Genomic DNA, 14,967 nt, shown 5'->3' with positions numbered 1-14,967 from the left:
GATCAATTAATATGATTCCAGTATTCAAACAACATTAACTGACTGTTTGCTTTGATTAATAATAATTGCTCCAAATACTAAAAAACTGAATTTTGTATGGGCATTAGACAGTGTGATAAAAAGTAACACCTTAAAAATGATATTTCATTTTTTAATAAATGCTTATTTATAACTACAGAGACTTTAATTTGATAACTTATTATTATATTGATTTCTGACTCAAATCCACATTTATTTATAATAATTTAATAACGAACACAATTAAGTATGTAATTAATTAGTATATGGGCGCAAATAATGGTGTTATATTTAATTAATGGTATACTCTTTTATAAAGATTTAAATAGTTTTCTTTTTGCATACAAATGGGGTAGTAATATTATCGTTTTGCTAAAAACGATAATATTACTAGTCTGTACATTTTGTACATTTGTTGCTTTAAAAACAATCTAAAATGTCAATATTCCATGGATATATTGATAAATGAGGTCTAAATTATAAGAAAATGCATTTTCTAGGAAAACTTGAAGGGATAGGTAAAAAATGGTATAATACAATTTGATAGACAATTTAATTGTGCATCTGATTCTCCTAAAATATACAGGGCATTCTATTTAAATTAAAGAAGTTGTTGCCGTTTGAAGTTAATAATTATTTAAAGTAAATTTTTAGACACTCTCTATAAAGTAGTATTATTTTTATTATTGCAACACAATAACTGATCAATAAATAAACTTCATTAAATATTTAGTATTAAAAACATTGATACCCTTGGAGAAATAAAGCTTTAAAATTTTTACTGCAATTTCACAAAATTGAAAATATTTCAAAAACGTAATGTTTAAGTATAATAAACCTTAATCAAATTTACCTTTATTTTAATCGTAGAAACTAAAAATGTAATAATATACTGGGTGTTCCATTTAAAAAAATACAACTTTGATATTTTTTATTTATTTGGGACACTCTGTATCTTGTAAAAATATTTTTAAATTGTAGCTCTAATAGTCCTTGAACGAACCCCAAACTTACAATTTGTAAAAATCTCATCGTTTAGCTACAATACTCCGTGTCGTATGTAGTGAACAACCCTGTATATACAGGGTGGCGCACCTCATTCGCCTCGGTTGATTATACGAAAACGGAAAGATGTAGAAACAAAATATTTTATGGGTATATGTGGGGAGGCAATGTGCACAATTTAAAATTATTTTGAAATATACAAGGCGTCTCAGAACTAAGATCCATACCAAAGTTATATTTTTTCTTATGGAACACCCGGTATTTTATTTCATTTTTGGATTGTTAGACCCAAAAAAGGCATTTATTATAAGGGTTAAATATGTTTAAAATCATTGGTTTTTGAGATATTTAAAGATATTTAAATATGCATGCTACAAGAAAATTGATTATCAACACCGTGTATATTACTTTTCAGAATTAATTCTTGTGCTGAGTTTAAAGATAAAGAAATAAACTTTACTGAAAAATTTTATTGTTGCCTTAAATTTATACAGGGGTACCAAAAACTAGTGATCTACTTTAAGGATTTATTTTACATAAAAACTTTGTTATTTCAAATGCAACACCCTATATTTTTTTAAATAGATCGAAGCAGATTCAAATGCTCTTTCAATATTATATATATTAAAAAAAATATTGAAAATACACTATATTAGGGTTTCCTATACCTATTTATCTCTGATTTTAAATAAAAAGCGATTTTTAAATAAAATGTCAATCAAGATGCCTGCTATCGCCATGGCAATTTTCTAGTTACAGTTAGTAACTATTTTCAAAATCGACATTAGTGTATGGATATTATTATTTATATATAAACAGCTTACTAAAATTTACCCACAATAGTGACAATAGTTTAATAAGTAAGCATTTTTTATTTTATGAAGAAAAATAAAGCCATATCTGTTGGTGGAACGAATGGATATGTTACTAGTGATTTTATTTTGTGAGAAAAATATTTCTTAGCCTCAAGAGCAAGAGCTAATGCTCAAAGATATACAAATAGGAATCTTCCTGATAAGCGTGCCTTTGAAAAACTACTTGCCCTATTTCCTATTTCGTAGAATTGGTAGTGTAGTTTATAAAAAACCTATTAGGCAGAAACCTGTCGTTGGAAGTGAAGAAATTGAATTTGCCATAATTGGCTCTTTTATAAAAAATTCATATACATATCTACAAGTTATCGTAAAATAAAACAAAGAACTACTTCTTCGTTTTTCTTGATAGAATAATAAATACATATTAATAAATATTATTTATTAAAGTAAAGTAAAATTGACCTACAAAAATTAAATAAAAGTAAACTGGTATAGATCTAAATAAAGTCTATAAACTAATGTCGATTTTGAAAATAGTTACTAACTGTCACTAGCAAATTATCATCGCGACACCAGCTATCTCGATTGCCATTTTATTAAAAAATCGCTTTTTATTCAAAATCTGAGCTAGATAGGTATAGGAAACCCTAATATAGTTTGGAAGAGCATTTGAATCTGCTTCGATTTATTTAAAAAAATACAAGGTGTTGCATTTGAAATAACAAAGTTTTTATGTAAAATAAATCCTTAAAATAGATCACTAATTTTTGGTACCCCTGTATAAATTTAAGGAAGCAATAACATTTTTCAGTGAAGTTTATTTCTTTGCCTTTAAACTCAGCACAAGAATTAATTCTGAAAAGCAATGTACAGGGTCTTAATAATCAATTCTCTTGTAGCATGCATATTTAAATATCTTTAAATATCTCAAAAACCAATGATTTTAAACATATTTAACCCTTATAATAAATGTCTTTTTTGGGGTCCAAGAATCCAAAACTGAAATAAAATATCGGGTGTTCCATAAGAAAAAATATAACTTTGGTATGGATCTTAGTTCTGAGACACCCTGTATATTTCAAAATAATTTTAAATTGTGCACATTGACTCCCCACATATACCCATAAAATATTTTGTTTCTACATCTTTCCGTTTTCGTATAATCAACCGAGGCGAATGAGGTGTGCGCCACCCTGTATACCGGGTGCGTCTCCAAAAGTGGCTCACCCCCTATAACTTTTTTATTCTTTCAAATAAAAAAACGAGATTGGGTATGTTAGTATTATGACATAAATTAGGATTAATTGACGTATTCAATTGTTTTAGGTCACTTCCTGTTTCACCGGAAATTACTAACTTTTGATTTTTAATTGGCACCCTCGGTATTTTTTTACTTTATTCGATGCGACATTCTGAATAGAATGACATATCATATGTCAGCTTTTTACATTCTCGGTTAATAAAAAATCGTATTTTAAAATTCAATCTAGAGTGCCATGGCTATGTTAAAAACACTAATTCTTAATCAAGGAGCCTTGGAAAAATAGATTTCATTGTCTAATGTTTTTAGTGAAACTCAAATCGTATTTTTAATCATATCTCAATTTTTTCAAATAGAACTAGGGTGGCTCATTAGCATATTTGGAAAAAGAATTTTTTTACGAATAATTTGATACCACACACTTGGTATTTCAAGTCAAATTTTCGTTATGAACCGCAAGTTATAATTTCAAATAAACCATATGCGAAAATGTCAAAAGTTGACATATGATATGTCATTCTATTCAGATTGTTGTTTTCTACAGAATAAAGTAAAAAAAATACCGAGGGTGCCATTTATTTTAAAATCAAAAGTTGTAGTCATTTCCGGTGAAACAGGAAATGACAGAAAACAATTGAATACGTCAATCAATCCTAATTTATGTCATATACTAAAATACCAAATCTCGTTTTTTTAACTGAAAAAATAAAAAAGTTATAGTGGTGAGCCACTTTTGAGACGGACCCGGTAAGTATGTATGTGCGAAATAACTCTAATTACTAAAATTAATTTACTATATTTTGCTCTGTCTCTTGTAAAAAACAGCACCTCGGATTGTTTTTTGACAAAAATAATGTTTTTCGAAGCTGACCTACAATAAATACAATTTGATAAAAAAACGGTGTCAGCGATGGCTATAAAATGAAGATTGCTGTCATTTTATATCTAGATAAATTTATATAGGGGGAATGTCATCGATCGCCATTTCCAGCCAACTGGACGCCGTTTTTTTTCGATCATACCGTATTTCTTGTCATATCAAGAGTTAAAATCTAGTAGGCGATAAGAATCTTGTGAAAAAAATAAATTTTGAGAATAAACTTCATAAATTTTAAAGTAAATAATGGATTTATTAAATTTGACGCCCCCTAACGGACAAACTAAGCACTTTTGTATGGGATTGCGTCCAATTAACGTATTTTGATTTTAAAAATAAGTAGTAGTTCTTCGTCCATGGACTATTGGGACACCCTTTTAGATCATTTTTTGGCAAAAAGGCTTCAAATATAAAATTATTTGCAGTGTTTTTTTCGATCACAGAAATGATTTCTTAATGTTTATTTGTTACATTGATTGAGAACTAGATACACAACATTAGACTCAACTCACAAGGAGAATAAGTGTATTTCTTAACACTATTACAATGATCTGAGAACATGTTTTAAATAAAATACCAGTACGATCGAAAAAAACAGCGTCACACTATCGATAATAATTTTGGTGAGGTCAAGCCCTAGACGTCATTTACTTGGCCCGTGCTCTTCTTTATTTTTTAATGGCGCTTACTGCCAGTTAGCGTTAAGAAGGATGTAATTTATTTTTATATTGAGTAAAAATAATTTTTAAATGGCGTAGTTTAAAATTCGAGAATGTATAATTTTTTGGAAATAGATTTGTGTGTCTGGAAGCTTCCTATTCTTTTTTTAATCTTTCTATAATCAGTGTTAATTTTTGACAGGTTTCATATTAATTTTTAGTAAATGACGTCTAGAGATTCACCTCGCCAAAATTAGCAACGATTTTCATTCCTCAGCCCTCTTCGACGTCGGTTTTTTCGATCACCATATACGATATTATAAAGTACATATAATTATAAAAAGAACGTACCCTTCCTTGTATGGCTTCAGAGATACTATGAATTTTATCCATTTTGATTTTTATTTTCCAATCAAACCAAATCACAAACTACTGGCAAATCACCAAAACACAAACATGTTAAAAATATTTATTCGACTTCGGTAGTTTTGCGGCTTCAAAAGTCATTACGGTATTTATAGCGTTTACGAAAATAAACTTTGATTAGTTTTTTCAAGCCAGTTACCTCAGAAGTGCAATTACATTTGACATAAACAGCATTAAAATGAAGTGAACGATCGATGCCCGTTTCTGTTCAGTTCAAAATCAAATCATTCAGAGTCGACTGAGGAAACAATTGCTGGTGATGTTCTTTTTAGATTCAGTTAACGTTAATGCGTTAAAATAACCACTTGTATAAAGATGTTTTGATTTATAAAGATATGAGGAGGCTATTGTCAAAATCTTCGAAGAGATACAGGCTATATTCCGTTGTAAAACCACTTTAACCAGGTTGGTGAATTACGGTTAGGATGGGTTCCTGAAAAATCATGGTAAAACACGGAAGAGTTTGATAATAGTTATTTTTTATACAAAACGATAAAACGGTATTTTATCGTCGACCGAATTTATTACGAGTAGAAAAAAATATTGTGCTGGGTTGGCGTTGGTTTCTATGTAATTTGACAAATAAATAACGCTGTCTCTTTAGTTGTCAGTTTTGAGTCAGTATTTTTAATTCTCTTTCATGTCAACTGCTGACTGAATTGGATCCGGAAATGGCTCAAAACAAAATAAGTAAATTACCAACAGATATTCAGGCTGAGGCGACAAACGCCATATCCAAACTACTTCCATTTCTTTCAAGGCAGATGACGCATCTATTCGATAATTTTTATTCGAATAGTTTTCGACGAATGTTTTCTTACTAGCTATCGAATTATTGGAATGAATTGCAACTATCGAATGTTTCGATAGTATCAGGCCCTAGACACTCAATAGTAATTTTATGGGACTACAAATTTAGTTTCTTCCGCATCGCCAGACGGCGCAAAAGACATGAAAGTACAGGTTTCTAATTTATATACGAAGATGACATGACAGCTTCTATAGGTATTTACTATCATCTATGGCCTAGTTTTGATCTAGTTGTCAAAATGTTGGTGATCCGTCAAATTATTTTTAAATCATTTTTAAATAATTATTAATTCAAATATTCCTGATTTGCCGGGAAAGTTCGGTGATTTGTGTTTATAATTTGTGTTTTTATTAGTTTGTGCATTTTGATATTTACGGTCGATCACCATTTTCGTGTTAGATACTAAACTTTTTCACCACAATACACCAAAACACTTTTACTTTTACACTGGACGCGCGTTTCGCTAACCATGTTAGCATCATCAGCAGATGATTATAAACTTCTTTTTTTTTTAAATTTTGAGTTTATAATCATCTGCTGATGATGCTAACATGGTTAGCGAAACGCGCGTCCAGTGTAAAAGTAAAAGTGTTTTGGTGTATTGTGGTGATTTAGTGTTTTTATTTTGCTGTGTAACACCAAAGGTTCCAACCCTCAACTGTAATAAACTTTTTTATTAGAGACATTTTTTTAAACATCTTAGGAATAATATATTTATGAACGAAATAAAAAAATGTTTAATCATAAATAAGTAAATACATAGTTGGTAAAATAGTATTTTTAGTAACAGTAAATTAGTAGTCTATAATATTTTTACTATATTATAATATATTTGTTAAATAAAATATAGGCGTTATGTGCTCTATTGTTGGTGTTTAAAATGTACCTATGTATTCATAATTTTATTTTTAGTTTTGAATATGTTACACTTCTAATGATTTAATAAAACATAAGATATAGTAAACAAGTCTATATTTTTTATATTTTACAAGGAATAATGTTGTGCTTTAATAACGTTACCGTTTTAGTTAGCGTTAATAAATAACGGAACGCTAAAATTGTGTCATGCCAAAACTCTCCATTAGTTTCTTCCGGATCGCCAGGTGGCTCTAAATGAAGGACTTATTTGTTTTATATCAGTGTCCAATCTATCTCTAGTAGGTGATATTAGTCTATGGATAGTATTCATTCGATAGTTTCCACTACTAATTTAAATCCCGAAAAACTTATGAAAAGGAATACAAAAATTTTCAAAAATGGAAGCAATTAAAAACGTGCGAGAAGAAATAAAGTTTTTAACCTATCCTCTCTGTTAAAGTATCATTTAATCTACCCTTGCGGTTAAAGTAGTATTTTATCTACTATTTTTGATAGATATAATGCAGTTGCTATGGAAAAAAATAGTAGAAATGTCAAATATTAGCGTTTTTTAAATTTCAATATTCTTATTACTTATTTTATTTCATGCTTGATGCAGAAAATGCGTTAGAGAGTACAAATATACTGCATTTTTTCCAACAAAACAAATAGTTCTATAGTGGGAAATGTTATGCAGTTAAGAAAAAAAATAGTCTGGCTAATCTGTGAGAATGGGTAATACCTCTTGCAGACGAAAAATTCGATAAAAATGATTGAAATCATTGCCCTTTTTCGCTGTCCTAAAAAATTGTCAGAAGCTAATTTTTATTATAATTATAGCTGCAAATATACTCTGGCTTATGTGGAACATACCGAAAGCCTTGCCAGACTCGTCCAATGCACACACGGCAAAATGCTATGTTTAGTTTGACAAAAATCGAAATTATCATCCTCATTTAACTACCTGACTTGTGAGTCTGGCGGTAATTTTTGGTGTAAAAATTGTAAATGACAGCCAGACGTGTATTTTCTATGAAATTATAAGTATTATTTGCCATGTGACAAATTTTCAAGTCCGGGAAAATAAGAGCAAAAATTTTGTAACTTTTGCAATTTGCAAGGTGACGCGACGCCAGACTCGTTTGCCAACTTCATAAATCAGCCATACTTGCTTTTCATTATAGTTTATGATAGTATTAAATGATAAGTTAAATTTCAAGCATGAGAGTTAAGGATTTCAAAAATCTGTCAAATTTTTGCATGCGCAAATTTTCAGCCAGACTGATTTTCCTCCACTTGGGATGTACCAGACTGGTATTTCCATTAATAAAATGATTCACTTTAATTCTATCATACAATCATACCAATTAAACTTTTAGTTACGTAATGCAGGGCGCGAATTTTAAATTCATTGTTGCCAACCAATGAACATATTCGGCGCCGGGCTGACTAACTGGGGTTTAAAATTCCCGCTGGTGGTGTTTTCCATACAGGTGGTAGCTCTGCTGTAAAAAATGTCAAGTTGCCACATTTATTTATTAATTTCCTGACATTGTCGTTCCTTTTGACACTTTAGTTTTAATTTTAATATTTAATACATAAGGAAATAAATTTAGACTGGAAAGCCCGTCAAAATATATAATTGTTTTGGGTCGCGACCGTTGTTATGCGATCTGGCGCTGCTATAACGGTTGCTAAGAACAACCGCAAACAATAACAAAAATAATATTCTCTTGTCAAAGTCAGAATCTTCAAAAATTATATAATCAAAATTTAAACCGCCCTCGTTGAAAAAATACCGAAAAGTGTTTAAAGCGTCCATTCTCAAGATAATTATTGCTATCTTGTGAGTTTAATTTAAATTTTACTTACTCAAACCCGTGATAATTGTGAAAAAGTGGCATTAAGAACTAAAAAACTGTGTTGTGAACAGTGAACTGCAAAAACCATCGTGGATCGTGGCATAACGTCGGTTGCCAATGTTTCATAGGTATTTCTTGGGTATTTCATACATGTCCTTATATAAAATAAAGTTTCTTGTATGCAGCACACTGTATTTTATTTATAAAATTAAAAGAAAATAATAATACATTTGAATAAATAATATTTGGCGACATAATTCCGGAAAAATCCGAACCGCTCAGAAATTATCAAAAGCTTTGAGTCGCGACCGTTGCAAGAATAGCGCCAAATAGTGTTTACATTGTCCATATGGGCACTTTCCAATCTAAACTTGTTTCATTTATCTATGGTTTTGTATTACGAATGATTACGAGTTTTTGGTTTGAATGAGTTGTGTTGTGTTGTGATACTTTAAGCTTAAAAATGTTTACTAGTCGAACATTGTTCTTTTTAGAACCTCTTTTAGTCCGAAGTGTACAAGATTAGCCATTAAAAATTCATCGCAACTTTATTAGAATATGTTGAATGATAAAACGGTAATAATGGCGTAATGACCCTTTATGTCCCTTAAGTGTTGTTAAGAAGGTGAGTTTTATTGAAGTAAATAATACTGTTTATATCTTTATAATTAATTTATTTTTGTTTCGTAAAATATTTTGATTAAAAGAAAATATGTAAAAGTAGTCAACGCTGTGCAGGTCAAGCTTAATCACGTGACTAAAAGTTTATTTGATATGAACATGAACTATAAGTGTAGTTTATATTGTATTTTTAGACAGCACATAACAAGTCAAATAAAATGAAAAAAAAAATAGTATACAGGGTGTCCCCTTTAAAAAAAATAGTTTGACTCATATTTTGAAAATGACAGCTTTTAGCAAATAAACTAGTTACGCCACTGGATTCTACGATAAATTACAACATAATGGAGATACGAAGGGGCTCGAAAGATGCAACATTTTCAAATTCACCCTGTATTTTAGGAACCAAGTGGGCTAGGACAAATATATGTAGCATCTTTTGTTTTATAAAAAAGTAACACAGTGATGTGAAAACCGCATCGTTCTATCTCTACTCATAAACGAGAAACTCTGTAAAACACACAAAAATAGGACACCCTGTATAGTGTAATTCTGCGATTGTCTTTGAGCCGCACATATTCAAAATAACCGTCTAATCCGCATTGAAAAATTAAACACATTCAAAATCACCTTATTTAAAGGGCACAAAATCAGCTGTAGATAGCCCAGACGTCAACCGGTAAAAACGTATAAGAGCTCGGCAATAGCCCCCCAAAAATTGTCGGTCAAATCTGTATGACGTCGAACTATATACTTCCTCGGACAGAGAGAGCAAATAAGCGTTAACTATCGCAGATCGGTCAAATGTTTGCAGGAGCAATTTGAAAGGATCTATCGGTACAGATATTTCGCGAATCATATCGTATCTACAGACGAGACGAGCGCACTTACCTTGGCTGTCATGCTGGAGCGGCAGCAACGACGCACTCAGCAGGCGACGCTGTCGACGCCCCGGGATAAGGGTACAGCGGCGCCGCGACGCATGGCGCCGGCGGATTGATCGATAGCCGGAAATTTGACTATTTAGATTCTATCTTTCTCTTCTCCGGTGTTTCTGGACCTGGTGAGGTTTTCGAGGAAAAAGTGTTGGTTCGATCGGAGAAAACTGTATTTTCGATTGACTTTGGATCTATAACATTGTAGATAGGGACATATACAGAGTTACAGGTAACATTGTAGGTAGGGATATACCGGGTGCGTCTCAAAAGCGGCTCACATATATAACTTTTTTATTTTTTCGGATAAAAAAAACAAAATTTGGTATGTTAGTATATGACATAAATTAGGATTGATTGACATGTATTCAATTGTTTTCGAAACCAGAAATGAATACAACTTTTGATTTTTAAATGGCACCCTCGGTATGTTTTATTCGATAAAAATAACATTCTGAATAGAATGACATATCAAATGTCAACTTTTGACATTTTCGCATATGGTTTATTTCAAATTATAACATGCGAAATAAATATAAAGTATGTAATAACGAAAATTTGACGCGAAATACCAAGTGTGTGGTATCAATAAGTTATTCGTAAAAAAATGTTTTTTCCAAGTATGCTATCTAATGAGCCACCCTCGTTCCATTCGAAAAAATTGAGATATGATTAAAAATACGATCTAGGCTCTTTTAACCGGCCGCAGGATAAGACACTAAGAGTTATAGGGAACGCAGAACATACACTGTTTAGATGTACGAGATGGGACTACATTCGTAATGATTATAAAACTCATACCGGCTCAATTTTCAATGCGGAAAATATGATGAAATATCTCACTGGGACAGAGGAAATGTGGAAACTAACTGCAGGGATACTAAGACAAATATTAGAGGAAAAAGAAAATGATATAAGACAATAAACAGACCGCTATCATGGCGAAGTAATGCGGAAGCGGTTTCCACCATGATCAGCGCTAGGGAAGTGTGGTTTTTTTTAGCCGGTAAGAACCCGGCACTAAGGACAGTAGTTTACTGTTATTAGTGCTGGGTGTCTTATGCAGGATTTTCTTTCCCACACCAAAAAAAAAATATATTAAAAATTAGTTTTTTAACATAGCCATGGCAGTCTAGATTGAAATTTAAAATACCGCGCATGGTCTGTGGGAATGGCACGCATTGAGGTATTTTAAGGCAGTTTAACTAAGACTTTATTGTACATAAGATACAGGTATATAGATAACACAAATAATAAAAAAGATGATAGTGAGAACAAAAGTAAAGATAGATACATAATGTATCTTTACTTTGTATATTAACATAAAAAACACATTCTAAGATATTTATATAAAACTTTGAATAAGAAGACTAAGGAAGGAGCATATCAAAAATCTTAGGTACACCGCGATGGGCCTCAAATATGGCCGACTTAAATTCCGGTTTATCAGTGCCGTTCTAATTTTATTTAAAAAATGTAAAACTATGATGTAGGGTAGACGTGGGGTAGACTCAATAATTTGTTGTTTTATTTTACGTTGTTGGTAATTATTAAAATTGTTATAAAAATATATAATTCTAATAAAAATAGATAAGTTATAATAAGATAACATCCGATACGCTACTGAAGCGGGTAAGTCAAATTAACGTATCAAAATTCTTTGACATCTGATCTTTGACAAGTAGTAAATAAAAGCTAAAATGCAAGAAAAATATATAATTTAGTTAATTTAAGTGAATTTCATAAATGATTGGTTTACTACACGTATGTATATTATATAGTCACTTACTAGCGAAAAGTTGTTCCATTATTTCACTCAATTTTTACCGAGATCTACCGCACGTTACACAACCAACTATTTTAGAGTCTTTTTCGATAAATCGCGATAGTGTCACTGTTAATTTAAGTTCTGCCACAATTTCCATCTAGATTTACTACCTTTATACAACTATCAGTAGTAGAATAAAAAAATAAATAACATAAAATAAGCTCCGTAAAGACTGACAAATCCACAAAATTTCAAATCAAATTCAAATGTGTCAAATGAATCGTCAAACAGAACTGTCAAAAGCCTAGTGTGCAACCACCCTAGAGTGCTTTTCCGCCCACTATGCATGAATACATGGATAGCATTATGCTCCTTCCTTAGTCTTCTTATTCAATGATATAAAAAATGAACTGTTACCTAACAACAGTAGTCACAAAGGTAGATGTTTCCTCTCTCCTTTCCACTATAGGCAGCATGGGCCCACTTTGAGCAGCAGGAATTACAGCGATATCAGACCTAGTTATCCCTTCCAAACTCTCCGCAAATTAAACAGATGTCATCTTCATGGGTTGGGAAAGGATCAACTTCGTCTAAGTCATCATCAACACAAAGCTCGTTTTCAGAATAACTCTCAGGTTCAGTATCATCGTCATCAAACTTAATATTGCGAATGTGCTTTGGCTTCTTGTTGATTTTTTTACTTTCTAAAGTTGTTGAGAGTTTTCTTTTTTTCAATACAATATTTGCTTCTCTTTTCTGCCTTTTGTCTCTTCTCTTTTCCTTCATATTTACATTACTTACTTCTTTTTTCTTCTATAGTTTCCAGTTCCAATTCTAATTTAAGTGCATCCGCCATTTACCTTTCTCTAATCCCCTTTGGTATGTTCTGGGCATCATAAACTAAAATAAACAAGAAGAGTGTACATTTGGGGCAATACCGCGCAGCGCGTTATTGTTTGTTTTGTTTTTGCGCGGTATTTCCCCGGGAGCCGTTTTTTACCTAAAAATTTATTTTAGCAAAAGTACTTACATTTTATTGGTGATCGCTTGCGATAACACTTATAGGTGCACTGGTAAGTGGAAATAAAATCAAGCTGCTTTTAATAATCACAGGAACTACCAATTATCACCCGATTAAATTGCCGAAAAGATAGATGAAAAACCCGTCTAGCACTAAAATGTTCGTTATTGGTTAACGACTGCCGGCAATTATTCCAAATTTTTGGAGCAAACTTCATATGACTTATGCAACACTTCCAGCCTCACACCTGTGTATTACTAGTTGTAGTTTTTTCTATAGCGGCGTGCGCGGTTAAGCTTGACCGGCACAGCGTTGCCCACTTTTACATATTTTTTTGGAATTAAAATATTTTAGGAAACAAAAATAAATTAATTATAGATATATAAACAGTTATTATTCAAACAATTATTATTTATTCATCAACCAAACTCACCTCCTTAACAGCCCTTAACGGACATAAAGGACCATTAATACCGCTTTGTCGTTCAGAATATTTTAATAAACTTGCGATGAGTTTTTACGGCTATTAAGCTATCTCGTACACTTAGCTCTAAAAGAGGTTCTAAAAAGAACAATGTTCGACTGCAAGGTCTGCTACTAAAAATTTTTAAGCTTAAAATATCACAACACAATTCATTTAAACCAAAATCTCGTAAATACAAAACTGAAGAACGAATGACAATGTCAGGAAATAAATAAATGTGGCAACTTGACATCTTTTACAGCAGAGTTACCATCTGAATCCTAATTGAAAACCTACCAAAATTAAAAAAATAAAAAACCTGATATATTTAAGTATTTACTTTTTTGACCCTGTAGATAAGACCAAAGAAATTTGAACAAAAATTAATAAAAAATGTTTTAATTATATTATATAATTTACGCAGACCTCTAATTTATATGCTATTGGCTCTAATAACTTTTTAAATTTCATGCTCCATCGAAAAGAAACAACGAAGGAATATTAATTTACCTTGAGCAGATTATTCGTATACTTCATGTCGTTGAAAACCGCACAGTACTCTAATTTAAACGACCAACCCAAACCACAGATCTGAACGAAATAACTGATCTTCACTTGCAAGAGATGTCTTTTATACCCTTCCCAAACAAAGAGATGCAGAAGGACATCAACAAAATAATTCAAAATAATTTAGCGAGTATTGTATTTCGTTCTATATGGCCACGTAGATTAGGAGAACGATTATTGGAGAACGTGTAGCAGTATATGAAAAAAACAGAAAAAAACAAATTGCTCATGTACGAAGAGTTTTGCACACTTTTACATTGATGGAAATCTAATACAATTTTTATCAAATTATTTTTCGGATTTCTTAAGCTTTTCTAAGTTCATTTTATAGTATTCCTTGTTACTTTATAACTGGTTTTCTGTAAAAGTCAGGAGTCAGTGAAGATTTTCGGTACTTATTGTCCCAGTCAGCAAACACCGATAGAATTATTCAGTATGTTATTCTAAGCAAATTTCATATGTAGAGGGCGGTTTTCTGATAGGTTGAGGCAGAAAATGCGTTAGAAAGTACAAATATATACTATTTTTCCAGCTATAAAAACAGTTTTATTAGTGAGAGATGTGTAGTTAAGAAAAAAAAATAGTCTAGCTCATCTGAAAGAATGGATAATATGCCTGACAGGTGAAAAATTGGAAAAAATTATTGAAACCAATGCCCTTATTTTCGCAGTCCAAAAAATTCGTCAGGTGATTGTTTATATTATAATTACAGCTGCAAGTATAGGCTGGCTAATGTGGAACATCCCGAAACCCTTGCCAGACTCGTCCAACGCTCGTCAGGCGCACCAAATTCGACATGTTCAATTATACCATAGATAAATGAAACAAGTTTATATTGGAAAGGGCCCATAAGGACAATGCTTTGAATAAGAAGACTAAGGAAGGAGCATATCAAAAATCTTAGGTACACCGCGATGGGCCTCAAATATGGCCGACTTAAATTCCGGTTTATCAGTGTCGTTCTAATTTTATTTAAAAAATGTAAAACTATGATGTAGGG

General features: G+C 31.5%; 1 protein-coding gene across 5 annotated transcripts in view; it reads right to left on the bottom strand.

The window, feature by feature from the left end:
• Positions 1-14,967, bottom strand: part of LOC115881742 (endothelin-converting enzyme homolog) — a 95,655-nt gene that overhangs the window by 74,821 nt on the left and 5,867 nt on the right. Inside the window, exon 1 of one of the 5 annotated variants that reach the window (XM_030899371.1) lies at positions 13,911-13,979. The exons of 1 other annotated variant lie outside the window; for it this stretch is intronic. In XM_030899371.1, the coding sequence (XP_030755231.1) occupies positions 13,911-13,937 (27 nt within the window). In that variant the 5' untranslated portion in view covers positions 13,938-13,979. Of the gene's footprint in view, positions 1-4,986; positions 5,277-10,104; positions 10,180-13,910; positions 13,980-14,967 lie in introns of those variants that run through there. 3 more of the 5 variants (XM_030899372.1, XM_030899369.1, XM_030899368.1) reach the window with 3 other exon arrangements.

The sequence above is a fragment of the Sitophilus oryzae genome, unplaced genomic scaffold (assembly GCF_002938485.1).
Source record: "Sitophilus oryzae breed Bouriz unplaced genomic scaffold, Soryzae_2.0 scaffold_172_pilon_pilon, whole genome shotgun sequence".
NCBI lineage: Eukaryota > Metazoa > Arthropoda > Insecta > Coleoptera > Curculionidae > Sitophilus > Sitophilus oryzae.
The sequence above is the reverse complement of the archived record's forward strand: the minus strand, read 5'-3'. Positions and strand labels throughout refer to the sequence as shown.